General features: G+C 40.3%; 3 protein-coding genes across 3 annotated transcripts; 2 read left to right on the top strand and 1 right to left on the bottom strand.

The window, feature by feature from the left end:
- Positions 1-10,574: 10,574 nt before the first annotated feature.
- On the bottom strand, positions 10,575-13,820 carry LOC126703188 (uncharacterized). The gene is made up of 2 exons (XM_050402140.1): positions 12,162-13,820; positions 10,575-11,111 (listed from the first exon to the last, which is right to left on the bottom strand). Exons 1-2 carry the CDS (start codon positions 13,818-13,820, stop codon positions 10,575-10,577), a joined length of 2,196 nt encoding a protein of 731 aa, XP_050258097.1.
- A 3,037-nt stretch (positions 13,821-16,857) lies between these two features.
- Positions 16,858-17,904, top strand: LOC126703187 (EP1-like glycoprotein 1). Its single transcript, XM_050402125.1, has one exon. The coding sequence runs from the start codon at positions 16,858-16,860 to the stop codon at positions 17,902-17,904; it is 1,047 nt and encodes a 348-aa protein (XP_050258082.1).
- Positions 17,905-18,042: 138 nt separating this feature from the next.
- On the top strand, positions 18,043-18,989 carry LOC126707179 (G-type lectin S-receptor-like serine/threonine-protein kinase SD2-5). The gene has a single exon (XM_050406777.1). It carries the CDS (start codon positions 18,051-18,053, stop codon positions 18,732-18,734), a length of 684 nt encoding a protein of 227 aa, XP_050262734.1. The 5' UTR covers positions 18,043-18,050; the 3' UTR covers positions 18,735-18,989.
- The last annotated feature ends 2,077 nt before the right edge of the window (positions 18,990-21,066 follow it).

Raw genomic sequence — 21,066 nt, 5'->3', positions numbered from 1 at the left:
ACCTCCCCATGCATAAAGTGCTTGGGGTTCTAGGGGGGAAAGGGTTCGAGCTGCGGGGTTAGCAGCATGTTGTAATTATCTCTCTCAAAAAAAAAAAAACTCTACTGGGCTTTAGTAACAAAGCCCAACCATCAAGGGGGTCTTCTTCAAAATTTCCCATTGCCTCTCTGGTTTATTAGTAAATTTAAAATATTGTTCAAATTGTATTTAATGGCCCTCTCTCTCTCTCTCTCTCTATATATATATATATATATATAAATATATATTCATTCAATTGATTCAAAAAAAAAAAGTATTTAAAAATCAATTAGTTAATTCGTTATTCAGCTGCATATGGAGGTTCAACTAGAAACGACAAGAAATCATCAAATTGGTTGAGTCAACTAGGAAAGGAAACGATTATTCTCCAAACTCACCTTTTATATCCTAAGAAAACATTAATAATGTGGAGCTCAAGAAAGATAAAATTGTCAATGAAGTCGTAATATTGATTCCAAGACGACAATATGTTTTTGCTAGCTCATGCATCTTAAATGACACCTCCTTCCATCCAAGGATGGACCCAGGAATTTAAGCTAGCAGGGGCTAAAGTATAAAAAAAATAAAAATAAAAATCCAAATAGGCATCCATATAGTATTAAAAATTATAAATACTCAAATCGTTATTTCTAAATAAATTAAGATGCAATCATTTATCAACAAAGACAAACAAAAACAAAATAATGTCTTTTTTTTTTTTTTTTAAATTACGCTAGTTGATTAAGATTATTTTTTTATTATTTTTTTTTGAAGTTAGAACGCATTCACCTTAGTGGTGCTAAAAATTTTAACTTTTAATATCTCAAAAAGTTACTTTATCTATTTTACCATTTCACTTTACAATAGATCCAATATCAAATGTTCCTTTTTTTTTTTATAACTTCATTTAAAATAATATTAACAATTTATTCAAATAATAAAAGAAGCGAGAGAATTTGAGTTCTTTAATTGAAAGAAAAGATATAATCTTAATAAAATATTGTATTTTATTTTTAACAATTTGCTATAGTCAACTGGTTTTTATACCGGTTTATTGTAGTTGCAAAAAATTTAGCTCTACCTTCTCCAATAATGCATGATTTTCTAGTTTTTTGGTGGTAAAATAGTTTTTTTGCTAAAATGCAATCACTATTGGGAATATTTTTATTCTTTTTGTTAAGTTTTTTGGTTGGATGGTTACTATTTTGGTGAAGCTAGTGAGGCTTATTATGAAGAAATGTGACCTAAGGTTTTAGGAGGGGGCTTAACTACAAAAATGAAAAATATTATATCTAAAAAAAAAAATTATTTGGACCGGGGGGGCCCAGGCCCCCTTAGGCCCCTACCTAGGTTTGTCCCAGCTTCCATCCCACATTTGTAAGGATGAGATTAAAAAAAAAAAGAAAAAAAATGATGAGATAAAAGGTGAGGTTGCAAGTTTAAATCCCATGATAGACCATGTGCAATGACACATCACGTCTGTACATAAGACCGCTATCCCTTACAAGATAAAGAAATGCTAAAATACATAGTTCAATTATTACATAGCTCCTCTAAGATATAGAGTTATGCACAATATAAGTTTTTTTATACTTCTAAATCATGACATAAAGTCATGAGTTTTCTTGTAAAATACAGCTTGTGTGTACTATGTGTAGAGTGCATGTAACAGACACTATTCTTTTATATTTACTAAAAAATATATATATATATTTCTATTATTTACCACAAAAAAAAAAATTTATTTCTATGATTTCCACACCAATAATGACAAGAATAAAAATTATTTCTATTGCTATAAGCCTATATGAGTTGTTGTTGTTGTTTTATTTATTTTTTATTTTATTTATTTTTTATTTTAAAGTAATAAAACTTTATTAAAAAAAGTTGGCAAACTATGTGAAAACTCAGATTTGTACTAAAACACAAGAGCTTGTTCAAACTCCCAATTAAAAATTACGACTAGATTGCTTTTATTCTAACTTAAACAAATTGTGGAACAAAAGTAAATAAACGCAATGAACCGATAACACTGCCCTAAGCCATATTTATCCATTATCCACAATAAAATGAAAGCTTAAAGAGTAGAGAAGAGAGATGCAAATACAAGATAACACCAAGATGTGTTATCGAAGAGGAAATCGAAGAACTCGGCGAAAAACCTCTCCGTGACCCTCTAAGTCGAAATCGATCCACTAGAGAATAAAGTTGGAGTACACGAATAACAAAAAAACCCTCCAAGTCTCGTCTACCCCATGTACTTGAGCCCTCCAAGCTCCTGCTACCAAAGAACTTCTCGGAATCTTGTCTTCTCTAACTTTCCGAATCTCGCAATTCAGCCCGATTGCATCCGAAAATTCCAATACTTCGCAACAACACCAAAACCTTACTTAACACTCAAAATGAGTGTGGTAAGTGTTTGGGCTAACAACCTCTCAAGGATGTAGAGATGGAGAGGTAGGAGTTTGAGGAAAACCACAAGAAAATGTGTAGATGATTGTAGGTATAACAATCTCTAACTCTCAAGTATATTACTATATTTGCTAGGGTTTTCTCTCTGAAAGCACTCCTCACAATTTGTGGGTAATAAGGGTATATATAGAGTGGGTAAATAATTTGGTAAATCAAATAAACTTTTTGCCAAACAGAGTTTCACGGGTACTTCGTGGGATGACATTTCTCGCGAAACACTCGAACTTCACAGCCTAGCATGACTCTTCAACTTTCAGTCATGTGCTTCACACGTGACCTTTTCACAAGTTGCTTCTCACGAGCTAGTTGCGAATTGCACTAATTCATCTTTTGAACCTTAATTCTTTACCGATCTCTCACATTCATCCCTTACAAATAAACCCACATATATATAGGGAAAATGGTTGAAGAAATTACAATCAAATTTAGCACAAAATTAAAGCCAACACAAGATAGTTGGAAATCACGACTTTACACTAAGAGTAAAGACATTGCATGAATTTGAAAAGTTAGGGGGGCCTCCGCCACTGAGTGAGAGAGAACCTCCAAAAGAACGGTACAGATGAATTACATGATTCTCGTCGCTAGATTGTCATTATTAACTATATTCCTCCCGCGGGAATTCTTTCCCTTTTCCTTCCTCAACTTGCCTTTCTTCTAGCTAGCACCGTGTGTTACAGAATACTCTTTTCTAATACCTTTTCCCATCTTAGTCACAACTCGCGGTTATCTGAGTGCAAACTCTTGCACTTCATGGACCATCAATACTTCTATGAAGTTCTATGATATCCTTAATGTCCGTGGGTCTTCCTCAAGTCCAGGATTTGCATGTGGCTTCTTCTGTGGTCAATCCTGCAACGCCACTTATTTGTTTGCCATTTTCTCTCCTTATCCGGGAAAATATCCACAAGTAGTATGGTCTGTTAATCCAAACAATCGGGGTTAGCATTGATGTGGCTTCAGTGGCGGTTCTAGGATTTTTTTTCTAGAGGGTTATTGGATCAATAAGAAATATAAACTATGTAAAATCTAAAATAAAAGAGAACTTAAATATAACAACATCATAAAAAATAAAAAATAAAATTCAAATACATGAAGTTTTATAATTGCCTTTTACAAGGTTTCATTTTTTGAAATCATTGCATGATAACTTTATTATCAATCTTATTAGTTATATCATTTTTCAATGTACACAGCCAAATCATTCATCCATAGATCTCCCATTTGTTATTACAAATTTGTCAATAGTACTAGCAAAAGAATAAAAGATAAACTATAAAGTTCATTTGACATATTTTTTTCCTAATACAATAAACACATTAATTATTGTTACTAAAATTAAATCTTGAAAATCATCTAGTATTTCTAAATAAACTGTATTAATTATTATTGCTTAGAATACCTTAATTTATTAATTTATATCTTTTTACTCTTTGCAATTATTTTATTGAATTTACAAGACATTTTTGAGCAATTCTTTTGTATATTTTTTACAATTCTTTAATTTAATTTATTAATTTATGTCCCACGGCTCCCATTGAGTAAGTGACTAAATTCTTTAATTTTTCATACTTTCATTGTCTTTTTAGTGTTATGCTCCCACTGACTGATCCACTCAAAAACTTCATATCAAAACACTTAAACAATCAAACAGTAAACACACGCATAGAAACTGACAGTCACATACTCAAAAGTGAAAAAAGATAAAAACTCAAAAGCTTTTTTTCAAACCACTATAAACTAATAAACACACACGGTGAAACGTGAAAGAGTGAGAGAAAGAGATGAAATTAAAATACCAAATCAAATGAGAATTGAGATCACTTGAGAGAGATCAAGCGACGGTGGTAGATCAGGGACACACCAGCGTCAGGCGGCAAATCATGGGTGATGTGGCAACAAGGTTGGATTTTTAAGTCTTTGCGATCTTTGAGTTTGGAAAGTGAAGTGGGGAGGAGTATGTTTTGCTCTCTTAGGTTTGGTTTGGCTTTTTTTATGATTTTTTTTTTTTTTTAATTTGATTGGTTATGTGATTTTTTTTTTTTTTTCCTGAGATTTAAGATCAACAAATTTTCTGTTGGACTTGTTAAGAAGCTAAATTCAGCTAGGCTTAAGGTCAGGGTGTGCGAATTTTTATTATAGGGGTCAAAACATTTTTTTTTTAATTATATATAAAAATTTTATTTGAACCCTCTGCCTTCAATGTAGCGTCGCCCCTGGCTTAACCTAGTCTATCTTGATTTTTATTTTTTATTTTAACTTCTGTAGTGGTTTGAATATTTTACCACTTGAGATAAATATGAGGGTGTTGGGGTGCATGGCTGGTGATGGAACACAAATCCATCAGTGAGTGAGCAAATGGAATCACCTGTGGGATGTGAAGGTTTGCTCGATGAGGGACACCGGTGTGGCGCCTGCCACAAAGTCTCCGATGCCAAAGTTAGGATCACAATTAAACACAGTAAAGAAATAATAGATAATTTCAGAGTATTTTTGCATATATCCTCTTCTGTTGGTTGTATGAAAGTTTTATACCTGAGGCCTTAAGGGCTAGCCGTTGAGGCTGTTAAGGCTCTCTGAAGTAACGCCCCTGGTCAGTAATGAGACTTTTAAGAGGCTCTCCAACGGTCTGCTTGGTCGATTTGGTAACTGCTCGGGTCATTGATTGACTGCATTGAATAACTCCCTGCCTTCGTCAGTGATGATGGCTTTCTTCGTTGTTTTTGATGACCTCGTCATGGATGATTCTTCCGTCATTAATGTTATCTTCGTCAGCGGGATGTAGAGTTGTCATTCCCGTCAGTTGCCCCCCAGGTTCTGGGGTCGTCGGTGACCCGTCATGACGATCACAGAAGATGAAAAGTTTTTCTTGTGACTCTTGGGGTTCTGTTCCGCTTTTAATGCTTAGTGGCGGCGCTACACGCAATCATGGCCACGTGGCGCTTGATGGTCTGTGGAATTAATGGCATGACCTTTGGGTTTCCCGCTGGTTTTTCAATCGTTTTTGGCCCACATTTAAAACTTCTCCTCTTTAACTTTTCTTCTACTTCTGAAAGAGCAAAGACAAACCAACTTTTTAGAGCATTTTCTTAGGACTTACATTCTCCAGATTTTCTTGCGCTGCGCTTCTGCTGTTCCACCATTGGAGGTACGTTTTTCTTTCCTTTTTCTTTCTTCTTTTTCTTCCTTTGCTGTAGCATAATTTTTTGATTCGCTATTTCTCTTTGCTTCTATTCTGTTGTTGGTCCTTGTTTTTCTTTTGGGGTTTCAGTTTTTATACCTTATTTTTCTGCCCTCCGATTTCTGTATTTTCCATGGTTGATAGTTTGGAGGTTAGGATAGCTTGCCAGTCGATATCCTTCCTTTTTGCGCGTCTAGGGGGGTCTTTGGGTAATTACCCTTTTTTAGAAAACTTTGTGTACGGGGGCAATAGTCTGAGCGTCGTTTTGGGCGAATTGTTGCTCTTGCTCCATCAATCGCTTAATTGGTTCGAGGGTTTAGGAGGGAGAGGATTGATGTCTGAGGTTAGGTCTAGTGATCTTGAGACTGGGCTATCATCCAGTGGTGGCCCGGCTGAAGGAGATACAGCCGTCTCTGACCCTCGAGAGGTTAGGGCTTTTTATGCCCTTAGGGAGATTTGTGGTCTGGATGACGAGACCGTGAATAGATTTAAGGATAGGTTTCAATTTCCATCTAGGGTTCGTGTTCGTCTACCCAGGGAAGAAGATAGGGCCTGTCACTTCTTTCCAGGCAAAATATGCTTTTACGAGTCAACCTTCACCTGTGGGCTTAGGCTCCCCGTCCACCCGTTCCTGATTGAACTTTTAGATCACTTTGGTATAGCTCCTGGGCAGCTCATGCCTAACTCGTGGAGGATCGTCATCAACTGTATGCAAATATGGTTGGCCTCCAACGGGGATATGATCAGGATAGGCGAGCTCACCTACCTGTATCGTTTGAAAGAGTCTAAGGAGTGGGGGTATTATGAATTAGTCCCTTGGGAGAGAAAGACTAGGATCGTCAAGGGATTGCCCTCGTCATTCAGGTATTGGAAGTCGCGCTTTTTCTTTGTGTCTGGGGACGACTTCGAGACTCAATCCAGCAGTGATTGGGGTGATATCCCGAGGTTGCTCCGTCGGTGGGGAACCCCGACCTTAGGTGCGTCAGTATTTCTCCCCGTTGTTTCAATTTTGCCAATTTTGAGGTTCTGGTCTTGCTGACTTCTCTGTTTCTTTGTTTGGTATAGTTAAGAGACGGCCTTGACTGAAGAGACGGTATAAGGAACGCATAGAGACTGCCATCGGGTACGCTGAGACGATTGAGAGCTGGGACGAACTGTTTGACCCCCGGTCTCTTGCATTTTACAACCTTGGTCCTGACCCATCTCTTTTCGTTCTTCGTCAGCTTGGCATTGAAGGCAAAAAGAGTAAGTTTTGACTTCGTCAGTGCTGGTTCTTCTTATGTGTGCTTAAGCAATTTTTTGACACACTTTCTTCTTGCAGAGATGACGACAAAATTCAACAAGGACATGTACGCAAAGATGAGGTCAAAGAAGGACGAACCCCTGTCCAATCTGGGGAAGAAGGCTGTGCGAGTCACCGGGAAGGGTCCTGCCTCCATCCCGCTCAGCATCGTTCCTCCCATAGCTTCCGAAACGACGAGGACTGCCTCCCCGACCGTTTCAATAGAAGAGATTCCTACTCCCGGCTCCAAAAGGCCGCGTGTGGCTGGCAAAGGGAAAGAGAAGACTGATACTCGTTCATCCACAATATGGGATGACGAGTCATTGGCCGTAGAAAGAGCTCACAAGGTCGTTACTTCAGCGGACTTGAAGGCTCTCTTTGACTTGTCCTTAAACGATGTGGCCTCTCGTCACGTCCACAAACTGGTCCAGGTGTGGGGTTCTTCCCTCTTCATCATCATTTTTTTTTTTTTTTTTTATAGACAACTTCATAAATCCCTCCAGGTGTTGGGAGAGAGTCTCCATATCACCGCTGAGTACCTCACTCAAGAGGCCAAGGTGTTGTCTCTAGCAACCCGGATGGAGGCTTTGGAGAAGGAGAACTCTGACCTGAGGACGAACCTGATCACTTCTATGGACGAGGCAACGACGTTGAAGGAGAAGGTCAAGGTGCTGGAGGACGACCTCAGAGTTGAGCGCAGGTTGACTCACGAGAAGGACAAGCAGCTTCTGGCAGCCAAGGAGAAACTTGTGACCATCGCTGCTCGATCCGTGGAGGCTTTCCAGACCACTGACGAATACAATACCGTGCTCTTCAGCTGGTATTTCAAAGGTTTTGAGCTTCTCCGGAGGTACATGATCAAGCATCCTTCTGGAGTCGACCTGGAGAGCCTGGATTTGGAGGAAGTTGACAAGGAAATGGCTCTGGAGGAGGCGGCCTCATCTTCTGCCCCTGGTGATGATGCTCCTGAGCCTGTTGCTGATGTACCGGCCAGTGAAGGCACAGCTGATGCTTGACTCTTAATACTTAGAAATTTTTTTTTTATTTTTTTATTTTTTTATGGTGGGTGCCCATCTTGTTTTTGGGCCTTTCTTTTTGTAAATCTAATTTCAAAACAGTTAACTTTATTTTGAAAACAATGATATTGGCCCAGTGGTTATGGGTTGGAACGAAGCGTACTTACTTTTCTTCTTGATGTTCTGGCTGATTTACATTCGTCCACAATTTTTGTGCTTTGTTAATTAGTTGTTGATTTAATGCACTGCGCTCTTTTCTCCGTCAACTGACTTCTGCCATTTGTGACTTTAGGGAGTGCTGCATGGGTGACTTATGTCCGTCCAGGCGGACTCTTATCGCTTGGTCTTTTAACCCTGCTATTATAGTCGTCAGTAACTTACATCCGTCAAGGCGGAATCTTGTTACTTAGTCTTTTAACCATATTGTTATGGTCGTCGGTAACTTACATCCGTCAAGGCGGAATCTTGTTACTAACCATACTATTATGGTCGTCGGTAACTTACATCCGTCAAGGCGGAATCTTGTTACTTATTCTTTTTACCATCCTATGGTGTTCGTCAGTAACTTACATCCGTCAAGGCGGAATCTTGTTACTTAGTCTTTTTACCATCCTATGATGTTCGTCAGTAACTTACATCCGTCAAGGCGGAATCTTGTTACTTAGTGATTTATAGGCCTCATGGTCGACCTGTACTGCCTGCGCAAAAACATCAAAGGAATAATACTTTTATTAACTTCAATAACGAATGTATTCGTGTATTACATTTACTCATGGTATTTCTTTAAATGCTCAATGTTCCAAGGACGAGGGAGCTTTTGTCCGTCCATAGTTTCCAGATGGCAACTTCCTTGCCTAGAGTAGTGAACGACGCGATATGGCCCTTCCCATGTAGGGCCCAGCTTCCCTTGAGTAGGATCTTTAGTTGCTATAGTGACTTTGCGAAGGACAAGGTCCCCTATGGCCAGACGCCTGAGTTTGACCCTCTTGTTGTAATACTCGGCCATTTTCTTTTGATACTTCGTCCTTCTACTGGACGCATTGTCTCTTACTTCATCCAAGCAATCCAGGTTGAACCGCAGTTCCTCGTCATTGAGTCCACCTCTGAAAGTTCCTCGCCTGATGCTTGTTACTCCAACTTCTACTGGGATCACTGCCTCTGTGCCATAGGTAAGCCTGAAGGGTGTCTCTCCTGTCGGGGTTCTGGCTGTAGTCCTGTATGCCCACAGGACACTAGGTAGTTCTTCTGGCCAGGCACCTTTTGCTTCGTCCAGCTTGGTTTTGATTATCTTGAGCAGCGTCCTGTTCGTTACTTCCGTCTGTCCGTTTGCCTGGGGGTGTCCCGGGGATGAGAACTGATTCTTGATCCCGAGGTCCGAGCAGAAATCTCTAAAGCCTTGGCTGTCGAACTGCTTCCCATTATCAGATATGATCGTCAAAGGAATCCCGAACCTGCAGATTATGTTTTTCCACACGAAGCTCCGGATCCGAGCCTCAGTGATGGTTGCTAGGGCCTCTGCTTCAACCCATTTAGTGAAATAGTCAATAGCAACTAGAAGGAATTTTACCTGACCTTTACCTTGGGGCAGAGGACCGACGATGTCGATTCCCCATTGTGCGAATGGCCATGGGGAGGATATGGTCGTCATCTTTTCCGCTGGAAGCCGTTGTACATTCCCGTACCGCTGGCATCTATCGCATCTTTCGACGATGTCAGCAGCATCCCCCTGCATGGTTGGCCAAAAGTACCCTCCTCTTATCACCTTGTTGACTAGGGATCGGGAGCCGGCATGGTCGCCACAGACTCCTCCGTGTACTTCTTCTAGGATGTATTTGGCCTCATCCTCGTCGACGCACTTTAGGTAAGGCATAGAGAAGCCTCTCTTGTACAAGACGTCATTTAGGATCATGAACCTGGCCGCTCTTTTTTTTACCTTTCTGGCTTCGTCAGTATTCTGAGGTAAGTGCCCGTCTCAGAGGAAGGATATTAAGGGCGTCATCCAGGTGTCTGTGCTCTGGGTGGTGAGCACCGCCACCTCTTCAATACTTGGGTATTTCTGAATCTCTATTGCCACGTCTGTGCTCGTCCCTCCTGCTTCCGACGACGCTAGTTTCGACACTTCGTCAGCTACAATATTCTGGTTTCTTGGTATCTGGACGAACTCCACTGTGTCGAACTCCTGAGTTAGTTGCCTTGTCAGTTTAAGGTATTTCTGCATCCTTTCTTCCTTTGCCTCGTACTCTCCACTGATCTGTCCGATTACCAGCTTTGAATCACTCTGGATCAGCAAGTTTTTGGCACCAAGAGCTTTTCCAAGCCTCAAGCCCGTCAATATTCCTTCATATTTGGCTTCGTTATTGGTGGCTGGAAACTCCAGTTGAACTCCATACTTCATCACCTCTCCGTCGGGGGTGGTTATGACGACCCCTACTCCCCCCCTCTTTCGGGCTGACGAACCATCTGTCTGTATTGTCCATTTATCAACTTCGTCTGTAGTTCCTTCTTCGTCTGGAAGAGTGAATTCAGCGATGAAGTCAGCCAGAGCTTGTGCCTTGATAGCTGCTCTTGGATGGTACTCGATGTCAAATTGGCTGAGTTCGATTGCCTATTGGACCATTCTTCCTGCTGCTTCCGGTTTGTTCATTGATTTCTTAATTGGCTGATCCGTCATCACAAGGATAGGATTTGACTGGAAATACGGCCTGAGCTTGCGCGAGGCTATTATAAGCGCAAACGCAATCTTTTCGATCCTTGGGTACCTGAACTCGGCTCCTTGAAAGGCTTGACTGACGTAGTACACCGGGAGTTGCTTCTTGCCTTCTTCTCTAATCAAGGCTGCGCTTACTGCCGAGGCTGACACCGCCAGGTACAAGTATAGGTTCTCCCCTCCTTTGGACGGGCTCAGGAGAGGTGGACTGCTCAGATATCGCTTCAGCTCTTGGAACGCTGCTTCGCATTCGTCGGTCCAAGCAAAAGCCTGCTTGAGGGTTTTGAAAAAGGGCAGGCATTTGTCTGTGGCCCTAGAGACGAACCTATTTAGAGCTGCTATCCTTCCTGTAAGTTTTTGTACATCCTTGACGGTCTTGGGTGAGGCCATGTCAATGATAGCTTGTACTTTTTCTGGATTGGCTTCTATTCCTCTCTGGGACACCATGAATCCCAAGAATTTTCCCGAGGTTACCCCAAAAACACATTTGCTTGGATTCAACTTCATCTGGTGTTTTCTCAGGGTTGCGAAAGTCTCCTCCAGGTCGTCCAGATGAGCGAGCTCTTCCTTACTCTTGACGAGCATATCGTCTACGTATACCTCCATGTTTCTGCCAATTTGTTGGTTGAACATTTTGTTTACCATCCTCTGATATGTAGCTCCAGCATTTTTCAACCCAAAAGGCATCACCTTGTAACAGTAAAGTCCTTGGCTTGTGATGAAGGTGGTCTTCTCCTGGTCTTCTTCAGCCATCTTTATCTGGTTGTACCCTGAGAAGGCGTCCATGAACGTCAACAGCTTGTGTCCGGCGGTAGAGTCCACGAGCTGGTCTATCCTTGGTAGAGGGAAGCTATCCTTTGGGCATGCTTTATTCAGGTCGGTGAAGTCTACACACATTCTCCACTTTCCATTTGGTTTCTTTACCAGGACGACGTTGGCGAGCCATTCTGGGTAGTATACCTCTCGGATGAATCCAGCCGTTAAGAGTTTGGTTACTTCCTCTGCTACTGCCTGATCTCGCTCTAGAGCGAAAGTTCTTCGTCGTTGCTGAACGGGCTTCCTGTTAGGGTCCGCATTCAGCCTATGCTGGATGATTTCTGGAGATATGCCTGGCATGTCCTCGTGACTCCATGCAAAGACATCTAGATTCCCTCTAAGGAACTTTATGAGTCTCGCTCTCATCTCAGGGCTTAGCATCGTCCCTATCCTGGTCGTCCTGTCCGCATTTCCTTCTACTAATTCCACTGCTTCCAGGATCTCCATCCCGTCTTCCTCTTTTTCTTCTATCGTCCACGTGTGGTTCTCCTTTCTTGACAGTACGGCCTAGTAGCACTCCCTTGCCAGGACTTGATCACCCTTCACTTCACCCACACCATCGTCTGTTGGGAATTTCACCTTCAAACAGTAGGTTGACGTTGCCGCCTTCCACTTGTTTAGGGTAGGCCTCCCAATGATGACATTGTAGGACGAGGGGCAATCTACAACCAGGAAGTCTACTTGTTTGGTCAGCTGCAATGGATAGGCCCCTGCTGTCACCGTCAGAGTCACTATACCCCTGGGGTAGACCCTGTCTCCACTGAAACTGACAAACGGAGATTCGAAAGGACGAAGCCTTTTTGGATCTAACTTCAATTGCTGGAAGGCTGGGAGGTAGATGATATCTGCTGAGCTCCCGTTATTAACAAGGATCCTTCTGGTATTGAACCCTTCTATATTCAGCACTATGACCAGGGGATCGTTGTGAGGCTGCTTCACTCCCCTGGCGTCTCCTTCATTAAAGGACATGTCTTGGTATGTTCGTCGGTACTTGGACGGAGGCATGGTGTGGACGTTGTTCACCTGTCTGTGGTATGCTTTTCTAAGTGATCTAAATGACCCTCCTGAGGATGGTCCTCCCGTGATCGTGTTTATCTCCCCGATCACTTTGCGTGGAGGTTGGGACGTATGGTCGTCATCCCGAGTGAAGGATTCATGTTGGGTCCTGTCTTCGTCTCTGAACTTGCTGTATTCTCCTTTCTTTACATACTTTTGTAACTTTCCTTTCCGTATTAATTCCTCTATTTGTTCCTTCAGGTCTCTGCAATCTTCTGTGTTGTGGCCGTGGTCTCTATGGAACCGGCAATACTTATTCTTGTCACGTACGTTGGGGGACGAGTGTAGAGGCCTGGGCCATTTGAGATAATGCTCGTCCTTGATCTGCGTGAAAATCTTGTCAACAAGCATAACTAAAGGAGTAAATTTTACCTGACGAGGATTTTTGTCGTCTCTCCTTCTATTCCCGTCATTGTTCCGACGTTCTGGTCGATCTCTTTTTTGCCCTCTGCGGTCGTCTTCCCCTTTGGACTTGTCTCCTAGCCTCTCAGTACCTTTTATGGCAGCTAGAGCATCTTCCGCGTTCATGTACTTTTGTGCCTTCAGGAGCATCTCGGCCATTGTCTTCGGGGGGTTTTTGGCAAGAGAGGCCACAAGGTCTCTGGATCTCAACCCTGCTTTGAAGGTCGTCAGCTGCACCTTGTCATCAGCTTCGTCCACTTCCAGAGTTTCTCGGGTGAATCGCTTGACATATGACCTCAGGGTCTCCTTCTCTCCCTGTCTTATGATGAGTAAGTAATCTACTGGTCTCCTTGGGCGTTGTCCCCCTATGAAGTGGCGTAAGAAAGCACTACTCAGCTGATCGAATTTGTCTATGGACGAGTTTGGCAACTTAGTAAACCACTCTCTTGCAGCTCCTTTGAGAGTCGTAGGGAAGGAACGACACAATATTTCGTCAGGTGGTTGCTGAAGACCCAGAGTCGTCTTAAAGGTATTAAGATGATCCTGAGGGTCCTTCAGTCCGTCGAATGGTTCTAATTGAGGTAGGCGAAACTTCGACGGCACGGGGCAATCAAGCACCGCTGCAGTGAAGGGCGAATCTGTAGCCCTTATCATTTTGTCCACACTCCGGTCTGTCTTTTCTTTGATAGCGCTCCTTAGTTCGTCCATCTCTTTCCTCATTTCCCGAAGAAGATCTGAGTTCTGTTCGTCCGGAGTTGTTGGTCTCCGAGGGGTTTCCCTCCGTTGGCTATCCCCCTCTCCCTCCATGTTACCCTTGGATCGGTTTTCTTCCTGTTGAGCTTGCTGAACCTGCTGGAGCCGCAGCTTCATTTCCTGGTTCTGTCTGGTGAGTTCCTCGATGGTGGCTGCAAGGGCTTGAACTTGCTGGGCCAAGGTTGCTGAATCTGGGTTGGATTCCATCTGGATATGGAGAATTGATGGAAACTACGTCTTCGAATATGAATTTGAAAACTCGTTCCCACAGACGGCGCCAAACTGATGGAACAAAAATCCGTCAGTGAGTGAGCAGATGGAATCACCTGTGGGATGTGAAGGTTTGCTCGATGAGGGACACCGGTGTGGCGCCTGCCACAAAGTCTCCGATGCCAAAGTTAGGATCACAATTAAACACAGTAAAGAAATAATAGATAATTTCAGAGTATTTTTGCATATATCCTCTTCTGTTGGTTGTATGAAAGTTTTATACCTGAGGCCTTAAGGGCTAGCCGTTGAGGCTGTTAAGGCTCTCTGAAGTAACGCCCCTGGTCAGTAATGAGACTTTTAAGAGGCTCTCCAACGGTCTGCTTGGTCGATTTGGTAACTGCTCAGGTCATTGATTGACTGCATTGAATAACTCCCTGCCTTCGTCAGTGATGATGGCTTTCTTCGTTGTTTCTGATGACCTCGTCATGGATGATTCTTCCGTCATTAATGTTATCTTCGTCAGCGGGATGTAGAGTCGTCATTCCCGTCAGCTGGAAAATTAGTAAATAAATGAATAACATGATTTAAAAATCAAAGCTAAGAATAAAAGGGGGGGGGAAAAGTAAAAAACCCTAAAAATTATTGAGGAAGTGATACTACCATCAAATCACAGGGTTTTTATTTGGGTTAATAAAAAATAAAAACAAACTAAGCTAAACAATCCTATTTGAAACAGGCTAGACAAATTAAAAAATAAATGAGTCTCAAACATTCTAAAACACTAAAAAATTAAAAAGAGTTTCAAATATAAGTAGTTCATATAAATAAAATACACCATTTAGATTCAGTACCACATAATATATACTTACATATTTCAATGATTTATCCAAAAGTTTCAAATCCTACTTTTAGAAAAGAACAGTAATTTTTTTAAATATTAGAAAAGAAGTCTCTTGCTTCTCAAAAAAAAATAAAAATAAAAAGAAGTCTCCACCAAGCCCATGGACCTACAAGCTTTTCTGAGTTCAACAGAGATCTCCACACTCTAGTCTGGGCCACTTTATTGAACCTGGCTGTATGATTTTTCCATAGTGAGCCCAACAAGAGAAAGCCCACTGAATGAAAATAAAACCACCTGATCTTTGCCCATACTCACCGCTGGCCAAAATGGCCCATTAGCATGTTTTTTTGAACTATTTAGCAGCAGAGCACTGTTTCGGAACTATATAGCAATATACCACTTTTTCTGGTACTCGAGCTTGGTGAGCTCGAGTACCATGTTTTTTACTGGTCAAACATCTTCTCAAAAAAAAAAAACGCCGCTATAGGGCCCGAAAACGTCACTATAGGGCTTAAAAACGCCACTATAGGGCCCCTTGAACCTGTTATGGAAACTTATAAAAAAATTTTTGCAGGAAAACGCCGCTATAGGGCCCAAAAACGTCACTATAGGGCTTAAAAACGCCACTATAGGGCCCCTTGAACCTGTTATGGGAACTTATAAAAAAAATTTTGCAGGAAAACGCCGCTATAGGGCCTGAAAACGTCACTATAGGGCCCCTTAACCTGGTATGGGGGCTTAAAAACGCCACTATAGGGCCCGAAAACGTCACTATAGGGCTTAAAAACGCCACTATAAGGCTCCTTGAATATGAGACGATAGTGGATAAAAAAACATGGTACTCGAGCTCACCAAGCTCGAGTACCAGAAAAAGTGATATATTGCTATATAGTTCCGAAACAGTGCTCTGTTGCTAAATAGTTCAAAAAAACATGCTAATGGGCCATTTTGGCCCTCACCGCTGGTTATCCCCTTCGATCCATTTATCCAGTTTGACTCGTAACCTCAACGCTGTTTATTGGCCAAGATTTGTAAAAGATGCTGATGGAACTATAGCTTGGTCCACAAACATCGGCAACAAATCTGTGGCTGGCCTACACTTAACTGACACGTGCAACCTCATGGTCTTGGATGAAAATAATACTACAATTTGGCAGTCTGTTGATTATCCAACAGACACGCTGGTTCTTGGGCAAAAGTGGGTGGCAGGGCAGCAACTCAGTAGTCTTTTAATTTGGAATCAATGTTCATGATTTACAGAACCTAAGATTCCAACAAAGTGCTACTAAAGGAATATGATTAAAGCTTGACCCATTTAATATAAAACAAAAGTAAGGCGACAAGAACTTCTCCCAGTTAATATTGAGCTAAGAAAGGAAAAATAAAAACTAAAAACAGTGAGATAGCCGTAGAAGCGGGGACAGATGAAATAGAAACAGAGCTGAAGTGTTGCCAACGTTGCGATGGAAAGAAACCGCAGCAAATACTAAATTGTGATTACTGATGATGATGAACAGGGAGATACATCTCAGAGAGAGAGAGATAATTCCCAAAAATAATGAAATCTGAAAGCTTTTACATTGTGAAATCTCTGGCAGAATGCCGACCCGCCGATTCAATTCGCAGATGAAATTATGAAATTTGAACAGAGTACGGGGTTAACGGAAAGGGCTAACGATGTTAAAATTTGTGGGTGAAAGTTGGAATAACGTGGCAAGTAAACTGATGTCATACTTTTTTTTAGTAATGTGACTTCTCTCTCTTGGCTGGGACTGCACCTAAGAATTTCCTACCAAACGCGCGCGGTGTGTCTCCTCAACCGGATACAAGATATAATTTTTCCAACGCCGCACGTGGACTGAAGTTGATTTTGTGAGTCAACCAGCAAAAGGTACGCGCGAACAAAAAGCAATGTGGAGTGATTTGCGGACTAACTGTGTTCAAGACTCAAGTCGTTACTGAAGTTGCAGACCACCACCACAAGTTGATCGTTAACTTAATCTCTTGCTGTTAATGCTTGTCATTCCATCCCCTTAATTTTCTAGCTTGTCCACTCCCCGCCTTTCTTCTGTCACTGCTCTGTGTGTTACAGACAATTAATTAATGGGTATAAGCTGCTGGGTTTGCTGTGGTTTTCTTCTTTACCTTGCTCTTTTTCTAACACCTCTTCCCATCTTAGTGACGGCCCAGCTGCCGAGGCCTCACAGTTATCAGATTGCCAACTCTTCTACTTCATGGACTAACAGTCTTTCCACTTCTGATTCTTTGAAATTGGATGATGGATCATTTGTGAGAATAATATATACTACAATATTCTACTACTATACGGAAACTGAGTATGTTTATTGTGGTTGTGGCTTCATCTATAATAGAACGTGCAACAGTTCTCTCTTTGCCATTTTCAGTTATTTTTACGAGAACAGCTACGGTATTCATAAGTTTGTTAGTCCAGAAATACTCTGGTCTGCTTACCCAAAGAATCCGGTTAGCATTAATGCGACTTTGAAGTTCACTTCAGAAAGAGGTTTGGTGTTACAAGATGCTAATGGAACTGAAGTGTGGTCCACAAACATTAGCGGCAAATCTGTGGCTGGCCTAAACTTCACCAACACGTGCAACCTAATGCTCTTGGATCACAATCAAGCAAAAATTTGGCAGTCTTTTGATCACCCAACAGACACGCTGGTTCGCGGGCAAAAGTTGGTGCCAATGAAGCAGCTCACTAATCAAGGGGGATTGTTTTCCCTCTCTCTCACCAGTAAAGGTTTGTTTGCTTATGTCAATTCTAATCCTCCTCAACCCTATTTTTATTATGAAGTTAACAACCTTTTCAACGTCAGTTATTTTAAGTTTCTAGATCAAAAGTTAGCTTTCTTTGAAGCTGATTTAGTACCTTACGCAATTGGTCAATTATTCTTTCGTTCGTCTCTGTACATGAGACTTGGGCCTGACAGACACTTGAGAGTGTTTGATGCACAATGGAAGCAAGTGTCCGATGTCCTCACACCATATATTGTTGACTGTGGCTACCCTACGTTTTGCGGCAATTATGGAGTTTGTACAAACAGCCAGTGTACTTGTCTTGCACCCATAAATGGGACAAGCTATTTTCAGAAAATCAACGAGAAGCGGCCTGAGCTACATCAATGATGATATTCTTTCTTTGTTGCCAATAAAGCAACATCTCACAATTTTTTTGAAATACCCATCTATCTAAAGATCCATTAGGCATGTATTCATAAACAAGAAATCTAATGGATCATTAGATAGATGGGTATTTCAAAAAAAATTGTGAGATGTTGCTTAATTGGCAACAAAGAAAGAAGATCATCATTGATGTAGCAAGGGGGCTAACTTATTTACATGACGAATGCAGGCAAACAATAGTTCACTTGGATATAAAACCGCATAACATCCTCTTAGATGAGAATTTTAATGCAAAAATCTCTGATTTTGGGTTATCCAAACTAGTTGACTGTGACCAAAGCCAAGTTGTGACAACCATGAGAGAAACTCTTGGCTATATGGCTCCAGAATGGTTAAGTTCAGTAATTACAAAAAAAGTTGATGTCAATAGCTTTGGAGTAGTGCTCTTGGAGATATTGTGTGGAAGGAGAAATTTGGATCACTCGCAACCAAAGGAAGCAATGCATTTACTTGATCTTTTTAGTAAAAATATCGAGGAAGATCGATTGTTGGATTTGGTTGATAAGTATAGTGAAGATATGCAATTACATGGAGCTGAAGTTGTAAAAATGATGAGGCTTGCAGCATGGTGTTTGCAAAATGATTACACTAAGAGGCCTTCCATGTCCATGGTGGTTAAAGTCTTGGAGGGTGCTATGAATTTTGAATCTGACTTAGATTATTTCTTCTTTAATCCACCTTTACCAAACATGAGAGCTGGAGTTGATGATCAAAAAGAGCATGTTGTTGTTGCAACTCCTTTATTGCCTTCAATTCTATCAAGACCACGGTGACTTTAACTGTACCATGGATGCTTCACCAATGAGGTAATTTTCATACTTTTATTAAATTCTCTCTCCCAGTAATTAATATTAATTGTTTAAATTTAACGGGAGCTCTCAACATGAGTCATTCATGTGTTCATTTATTGGCAATAGCATGGCTTCTCTGTTGACTTTTATTTGAAATTGTTGCAGTGATGTATAAGCGTTTATTCTGTCAGTGACACTAAAATTTAACTTTGAGTTGTAGATTATTTGTTGCATTGGTGTGTTTCGATCCTAAATATCAATGTGTAATATGTTGGAAAACTGGTTTTTGTATTTCATACAAAACCCACAGTGGAAGCAACACAAGGATCTACTTCATTCATGAGAGATAACATATAACCTTGAATTCTAGAACAAAGAAGAGAAAACGTACCTTGATGCAGTAAAATTCAAAACAAGACTTGAGAATATCTTTAATCTTCATTCCAATTCCACATGGTACCCAAGATGAGTGGTCTCTCAATTAGTTCTTAAGTATGTTGATTCTCCATAAGGAAGGTGTATTCAAAAGATAATTCAGAGAAAAACTATTTTATCTTCTTTTAATCATACACACATTTTTAACTACCCTGGGCAGTTACTTTATTTAATAACTCATATTAAATAAATAACTAATTATCTAATTAGGTTAGCCTTTTAGGCCACCCAATTAGGTTTAAGTGTGTGGCTTGGGATGAGACCAAATGGACAAATAAGGCTCTAACTCCAATGGGCCTCGGACTTATCTGTCAACTCTTGACAATCTCAAAGTTACCATTAATTATATAACAAGTACCACTAAGGAAATATAATTGCACTCTAGGTCTTATTAATAAATTATTTCTCAGAACTCTAATATGATATCATTTGACCCCTCCATGAAATATCCATAATGAACAAAGTCATAATAAACTGTCACTTTGTAAACAACTATTTTATTCCTTGAGTACCTAGTTTAATATTTATGAAATCTAATTTCAATAAATATAAACTTTTGTAATTCTTTACTAAAGTGGCCAGCCCTGAATAACCAGTTCCCTTTAAACTTATCTCAAGAGAATATTTCGTATCTCTATAGAAAGAGATTATGGATTCCATGTTGAGAATATGTGTTCCTTCAATACTACGTGCGGTTACCCAACATACTAAGGTTTTGACCGTTAAATTAGATCTCACTCCTAATATATCAAAGTAACCTACATTTCATGATCAAATTCACTATTCTCTTAGAATTGAGAGTCTATAAAATTAGAAGCCGTGAGATTAACTATTCAGGTGACAGTTGTTAATTGAATAATTAATCTCACAGTAGTCCAATTCAATATGTCTTACACACTTAAGACATATCAACACATCAACTAGAAGTCTCTACTTCCATGATCAAGACAAACCATCTTAGTTGATGTGTTATAGTCTTCATAGATGAAATGTCCAATTTCATCACTGACTCCGAACTATATTTTGAGTTTACAAGGAACTTGTGATTTATATCTTTTGTAATTAAATCACAAAAATCACATTCAATGCATCTTAAGGACTATGATAATGTCCAATTAATTTATTTACAAATAGTCTCATATAATTAAATAATTAAATTATTTACAACATGTCAATAAATTGGATTTTAGGGCATAAACCCTAACAATCTCCCATTTTCCCTCAAAGACAATTTTGCATATATCTGACACTTATTTCCCTTTAAAGTAAATCGTAGTTACTCTAAGGCAAGGTCTAGAAAGAAGTTTCAACCAAATTTATTGTGTAAATTATCTTTTCTACTACTACATCCTACGCTCTAGTATCTCTCTAATGAGATAACACTTTAGCTTAATGTGTATCTTCACCACCTAAAGTGAACACATATCCTAAAGTCAAACTTCATGAGTCACAATCAAACTAAAAGTAAGTATTTGTATAACCAGTAATTATCAAATCCTCTCTTTGGTGGACAAGCATATATATAATCTCTCATTCTCCTAAGATATTAAAGTATATGCTTTACTCCCACTAAATTAAGTGATCCTAGATTTAATTGATATTTGCTTACCATGCCCACTGCAAAATACCACTGCAAAACAGATATTTGGCCTAGTACATAACATAGCATAATTGAGACTTCCTATTAACATTGTATGAGGAACCGTCTTCATATGCTCTTCCTTTTAATATGTCTTAGGACTTTAGTCCTTTACAAAAGAACTTCAAACTTAAAAGGAAGCAATCCTTACTTGAAGTATCACATGCTATACTTGGCTAGAATCTAATCTAATTAAGTAGTTTAAGATAGACCCAACATGCTAATTTCTAAATCTTACCA

The sequence above is a fragment of the Quercus robur genome, chromosome 2 (assembly GCF_932294415.1).
Source record: "Quercus robur chromosome 2, dhQueRobu3.1, whole genome shotgun sequence".
In the NCBI taxonomy this organism is placed as follows: Eukaryota; Viridiplantae; Streptophyta; class Magnoliopsida; order Fagales; family Fagaceae; genus Quercus; species Quercus robur.
The sequence above is the reverse complement of the archived record's forward strand: the minus strand, read 5'-3'. Positions and strand labels throughout refer to the sequence as shown.